General features: G+C 46.2%; 1 protein-coding gene across 1 annotated transcript; it reads left to right on the top strand.

The window, feature by feature from the left end:
• The first annotated feature begins 373 nt into the window (after nt 1-373).
• On the top strand, nt 374-4,638 carry LOC148666580 (uncharacterized). The gene is made up of 6 exons (XM_088632654.1): nt 374-551; nt 787-849; nt 1,563-1,625; nt 2,804-2,860; nt 3,354-3,416; nt 4,020-4,638. Exons 1-6 carry the CDS (start codon nt 494-496, stop codon nt 4,028-4,030), a joined length of 315 nt encoding a protein of 104 aa, XP_088488780.1. The 5' UTR covers nt 374-493; the 3' UTR covers nt 4,031-4,638.
• Nucleotides 4,639-6,291: the final 1,653 nt, after the last annotated feature.

The following is a 6,291-nucleotide window of genomic DNA, read 5'->3' as shown; positions in this document are numbered from 1 at the left end:
CAAGGGTGTGCACTGGGAACACTGGATATCCTCTGAATATTGGGTGTGCACTGGGAACACTGGGTAACCTCTGAATATTGGGTGTGCACTGGAAACACTGGGTATCCTGTGAACACTTGGTGTGCTCTGGGAACACTGGGTATCCTCTGAACACTGGGTGTGCAATGTGAACACGAGGAGTGCTCTGGGCACCCCGTGAATACGAGGAGTGCTCTGGGTACTCTGTGAACACCAGGAGTGATCTGGGCACCCTGTGAACATGAGGAGTGCTCTGGGCACCCTGTGAAAACTAAGAGTGCAGTGGGAATACTGGGAGTGCACTGTGAACACCAGGAGTGTTCACCCTGTGAACACTGCTAGTGCATCATGAAACAGCCTCCAGTGTACACTCCTCTGCACGTGTCTGAATTATCTCAGCACGCTCTCTGGTGTGTCTACAGAGGAGAGGCAAACGAACTGGGCTGCGATCTGGTCTTCACTAGGAGTCCTACTGATGTGCTGTGTGCTCATGCTCGGGATCCTGTGCCACAGAAAGAGAAGGACACCCAGAGGTAGGATCCACTCATCTCTCCATTCCCCCGCCCATGCTCTGGAGATCAATCATCTATAACAGGGGTCCAGGGGTCCCCCCCCACACACCCACATCTCTAAGTCTTCATTCCAGCTGAACTCTGAATCTCCAGTGCTAACTGATGACATCATTCAGGGGTCCCCAATCCTGGTTCTAGGGGACCCCCAGCCACACCTTTACAGATACCCACCCTGTCCGTTCTCCTCTCTCTGCAGACAGTCAGACAAAGCCAGAGCCTTTCTATGAAGTCATCAAGGACACAGGAGCTAGAGCAAGCCGTGAGTACAGGGATCACTGTCCTAACTCTCCACTGTGTGTCTGATCCTGTCTCTGTCTATGGATCTTCTCTGTGTATCTGATCTCCTCCATGAGGACTCCTTCACTGTCCTGATTCTCCACTGTGTCTCTGATCCTCTCTCTGTCTGTGGATCTTCTCTCAGTGTATCTGATCTCCTCCATGAGGACTCCTTCACTGTCCTGATTCTCCACTGTGTCTCTGATCCTGTCTCTGTCTGACTGTGGATCTTCTCTCAGTATCTCTGATCTCCTCCATGAGGACTCCTTCACTGTCCTGACTCTCCACTGTGTCTCTGATCCTGTCTCTGTCTGTGCCTTTTCTCTCAGTGTATCTGATCTCCTCCATGAGGACTCACTCACTGTCCTGACTCTCCACCGTGTCTCTGATCCTCTCTCTGTCTGTGGATCTTCTCTCAATGTATCTGATCTCCTCCATGAGGACTCCTTCACTGTCCTGATTCTCCACTGTGTCTCTGATCCTGTCTCTGTCTGACTTAGGCTCTTCTCTCAGTGTATCTGATCTCCTCCATGAGGACTCCTTCACTGTCCTGACTGTCCTGTGTTTGTGGGTTTGTGGGTTTTAAGGGATCCAGCGTGAGCAAGTTTGGTTCAGTTAGCAAACCAGCGGTCCACGATCTGCATTCAACTAATTTTAAAACTGCGGTCTCTCATCATGTGTTTTGAGTTTTTTCAGAACGCCTGGAGAAAACGGATTCCGATTACTGTCTGGCGCAAACTCCACTCCCAGCCGGTAACGGTGAGATCCGAGACCTTTTAGAACAGTACTTGTAAATATGTCCCTTCTATCGTCATCAGAAGTATAAAGTGGCTCTGCGGGTTTTTAAAAAAATTGTGCCTTTTCCTTCCAACCATTGGAACACTGTGTTCCCTTGGTGGTACCAACCAGGAAACAGTGTAGTGAGAGGATGAGCACTTAATGTCGAACTGGTTTCCCTGTGGAACACCTCCAGACACAGGAGACATCGAGAGAGGGAAGGGGAGCCACAGGTTCGGACAGTCAGACAGGTTGAGGCGGGGCTCCACTGAGATTGTGTTTGAGATTATGACAGAAGGCCCCTGGAGGGGCCCCTCAGGAGATTTCCCAGTGTGTCTTGTTCAGACTGCACCAGTTCCTCCTGTGACTTCACAGCAGGGAGCTCTCAGTTGACCCGAGAGAGCGCAGTAAGCTCCCCCTGGTGGCTTGGACCCGTTCCTAGTCCAGTGCCTTCTGAACCCAAGGAGCAGCTGCCTGCTGGTAGGCCTCGGTGGCGTGCTGTGACCGCGTGCAGTTCGGGCCGTGGGTTCGAAGCCCCCAATGCAGACGCTGCTGTTGTAACCTCCTGTTGTGGCTCCAGTCTGCCCAGCTGGAGAAGTGGGGACCAGTAATGCTGGAGGGGTGGAACTGGTGAGGTGAGGTAGGTTCTGCAAAGGCCCGGCATCCCATCTGGGAGGGTGGATAGATCACATCTGGAAACCAGGATGAGCCCTGGGCTGAGGAGCAATTGCGCGGGGCTCAAATGACTGATGGGTTGTGGAAACCAGGGGTGGCAGTGGTAGAGGTGGCTGTGTTCAACTGTGCGCTCAGGTCAATGTCAACCAGGGTGAAGCTCTTCACCCAGTGACGCTGACTTTGTCTTTTCCTGCAGTGGAGCAGGAAAAGGTTTATTCCTGTGCTGAAAGGACAAGAAAAGAGACACAAAGTTTCAGCCGTGGAGCCTTCTTCGGGTGTGTGTAGCCGACACGTTGTGTCTCTTTTCTTCTCTTTTCAGCATGGAATAATCCTTTACCTGCTCCTCTGCAGCCTACGCAAGCTGACACAGATCCCTCATTTCTTTACCTGCCGGTCTTCATCTACACTTACCGTAATCACAACGAGTCAGAGTAACGGTGACACTTTCCCCTGGGTTCAAACACTGTCGCTTGTTTCTTCAACAGAACGCCAGATGAATGACTACTACTCTCTGGCCAAGCCTCCGGGGGCAGACGGCAAAGGTGAGGCTCTGGTCTGCTGAGACACGAACTCCGGCAGACCAGAGTGTCAATACGAGTGTGAACAGTGAGTCCTGTTGTTCAGTACAGTGTCAATACGATTGTGAACAGGGAGTCCTGTTGTTCAGTACAGTGTCAATAAGAGTGTGAACAGTGTCAATACGAGTGTGAACAGTGAGTCCTATTGTTCTGTACAGTGTCAATACGAGTGTGAACAGTGAGTCCTGTTCAGTACAGTGTCAATATGAGTGAGAACAGTGTCAATACGAGTGTGAATAGTGAGTCCTGTTGTTCAGTACAGTGTCAATACGAGTGTAAACAATGAGTCCTGTTGTTCAGTACAGTGTCAATACAAGTGTGAAATGTAAGTCCTGTTGTTCTGTACAGTGTCAATATGACTGTGAACAGTGAGTCCTGTTCTGTACAGTGTTAACACACCGAGATCACTGTTGCTCTGCACAGTGTTAATGGGTGAGAACGTGTTAAATCTTTGCAGAATTAACACAGACAGATACTGCTGTTGAATACTCCACAGTCAACAAATCCCAAGCTGCACAAAGTGAGGACCTTTTACTTATACCTATAAAACTAGTAGAAATTTTAATACATAACTTCTTGTTGCTCTGTCCAGTTTTAACACAAGTGTGAGCAAGTGTAATAAGAATGAGTCCTGTTGTTGTGTACAGCGTCAATACGAGTGTGAAAAGTGAGTCCTGTTGTTCAGTACAGTGTCAATACGAGTGTGAACAGTGAGTCTGCATACAGGTTTTCTAAAAACTGAAGAAAGGTTAAAAACAAAAGAAGGTTTTTCGTTTTTTCAACACTGTCTGGTAGTTAGTGATTAATTGATCCCATGATTTAATCCAGCTGTGTCTGGAGAGAAGCCAGGGTATCAGCTTGTTCCCCTCTCTGTGTACAGTAGAGCCTCCTGTCCTGACTGGAGGAGCTCACCCAGCTGTGTCTGGAGAGAAGCCAGGGTATCAGCTTCAACAACATAGCTGGGCAGCTTGTTCTATACACACCCCACCCTTTGTGTAAAGAAGTCTCCCATTCTTGGTTTTATTTCACTGTTCACTATAGGAGAAGAATTCCAAAAGGTGTACAAATGCTCTGGAGCATTTTTCACAGTGTGAGACTTCTCTGTGTGTCTCCCTGAACACAGAGTCTGACTGAAGGGGCACTGACCTGCAGGAATGGGAGGAGACCAACCTGGAACAATTCTTCCACGCCAGCGAAATTCTGGACCTCATGTGCTTGGAAGTCATTAATCTGCCAAAGAAATAGCAACGTCAAAAAACTCAGTCAGCGAGTTCAACCGACACCGTCTTTCTTTCCATCTCTGTGTGTCCAATCTCTTTACAACCCGTCTCCTATCAATCCCACTGTATTTCATTTACTCTTCCTCACTCTGTCTCCTGTCCGGTTGTGTCTACTTAAAACTGAGGGATTCTCTGTGATCTCCTCTCTCTCGCTGTGTCTCCTGTCCTGTGTGTTTGTATGTTTGTTACTGAGGTATTTCCTGTGATCTCCTATCTCTTATTGTGTCTCCTGTTTTTCAGTGTTTTAATCCTTTTAAATAATTTAGTTCATTCCTCTCTCATTCACTGTGACTCCTATCCATTCTGTGTTCAGTTCCTATGACTTGCCTCTTGCATCAGCGTTAGCAATATAATGCATATATTTAATTTATAATTATTTATTTGTAACCTTGATAGTTTGATCTTAGCTACAGTTAGCATAGATGACAAAATATATTTTAATTAAAAGGATGATGAGCTCAACATCTGTGCATGTATAATTAACTGAAACATACAGAACATCCTGCTTTAGCTAGTCTCTCGCTGGTGGGATCGCTTATCGGAGAGACCACATCTCAAGGAGATTCTGCAGACTGGACACTGTAGGACTGGCACTGTGGGAGGGTGGTACTGTATTTCTGCCTGAACGCCGGAAATCACTCAGGATTTCCAGAGAGACTCCTGTAGCCTTAAAGCATCACAATCACAGGCCTCAGCATTGCAACTGTATAATATCAAACACCCAAACACCCTGAGGCGAGGCCGACCGGTCTGAAGTATTACTTGTAAACACAAGGCACAAGGGAACCTGACTTTATCAGGAGGCCACTTAGTGCAGAGGTGGGGCGAACAGTCAGTTTTCTGGGGAGAAAAAAAACAAGACCAAGAATTAAGCGTACTGAAAGGATCATGGTGTGAAAATCTGGCCAAACCCACTTGGCTGAGGAGGAGGAGTGACCAGGGGACAGCTGCACAGGTGGAGAGGGGGTGGAGGAGGGATGCGAGGGAGAGAGAGGGATCATGTGCAGTATTCACAGTGTTTCAGGAGAGGAGTCAGGAGTGAATGCTAAAATACTGACAGCCGCCGAGTCTGATTGAACTTGGCTGTTGCCATCCCTCCCGAACTTTCATCACAAACTCCTGTCTTCCTGTGTTGTCTCTCAGGAAGCTACCATGTTTCATTGGCTAATAAGGCCCCTCTGTAGTTGAGATCTCTGTTATACCCATCTAGAAACATGATATCAACATGTTATTAATGGAGCAATAGTTACAACGTTATTTCACACCTCTAACCCTGCACTAGGGGGCGAGCCTCAGGCTCGGGCCAGGATGAGAGGTGGGTTATGTTACAGTCATGCTTTCTACACCTTATACTGAGCTCAGAAATAGAACAAGCAGACATCTCATGAGCAAATCACTCCACATACTGTATAAGTAAGGCTACTTGTCTAGACAAAGCTCAACAAAAATAACAGATTCACATCCGAAATATCATAAAAATGCAAAAACCACACGCTTGTAATGCAAACGTACTTGAATAAGGAAAAACTGTTTTAAGATAAGATCAACTTTATTTGATGTCCTATCCTCCTAGGGAAAACTTTTTATGGACACACATTGCTTCGGCTCATCTGAATACATCACAAAATATTACACATCACCTAAATTACACATTACGTAGTTTGTTACAAAGTAAGTCGTTTATACTGACACAGATTTATTTACCCTGTTTAAATAGATAAGGGAACATGAATATTAGCATCAATTTGATCTACATCTGGGAACCCTAAAATGTTTTCCAGAGAGGAGAAGTTGATATTCAGAATTGAGAATATGAAAGTTTTTTGTTTCTGCTGTCCAATCGAGGATTGTTCAAAAAGTATCTGCAAGGATACAGTACAGTAGGCTATCATCATACTCATTACATTTTTTCTAAGTATATTTGCAGGATTTGAAATGTATATGCACTAAACCTCACGTTCCAACTACAAGAATACTGTATATATTTCTTTAAGATAAACTGTAATAATTATTACTGTCATTCCCCACGACATTCTTAAGGCAACTGTTCATACTTTGGGGGGGGGTCTCTATGTTTCTACTATTTTGGAATTTTGTTCAAGATCAAATTCGGTA

Source organism: Lepisosteus platostomus, chromosome 5 (assembly GCF_059453375.1).
Source record: "Lepisosteus platostomus isolate fLepPlt1 chromosome 5, fLepPlt1.hap1, whole genome shotgun sequence".
NCBI classification, from domain to species: Eukaryota; Metazoa; Chordata; class Actinopteri; order Semionotiformes; family Lepisosteidae; genus Lepisosteus; species Lepisosteus platostomus.
The sequence above is the reverse complement of the archived record's forward strand: the minus strand, read 5'-3'. Positions and strand labels throughout refer to the sequence as shown.

What these genes read in the sequence shown, in the direction of transcription:
- LOC148666580 (XM_088632654.1), top strand. Translation starts at nt 494, where the DNA reads ATGTGCTGTGTGCTCATGCTCGGGATCCTGTGCCACAGAAAGAGAAGG. An exon ending in CACAGGAGCTAGAGCAAGCC is followed by an intron (nt 850 to 1,562) that starts GTGAGTACAGGG and finishes GAGTTTTTTCAG; the next exon opens with AACGCCTGGAGAAAACGGAT. An exon ending in TCCGGGGGCAGACGGCAAAG is followed by an intron (nt 2,861 to 3,353) that starts GTGAGGCTCTGG and finishes AAATCTTTGCAG; the next exon opens with AATTAACACAGACAGATACT.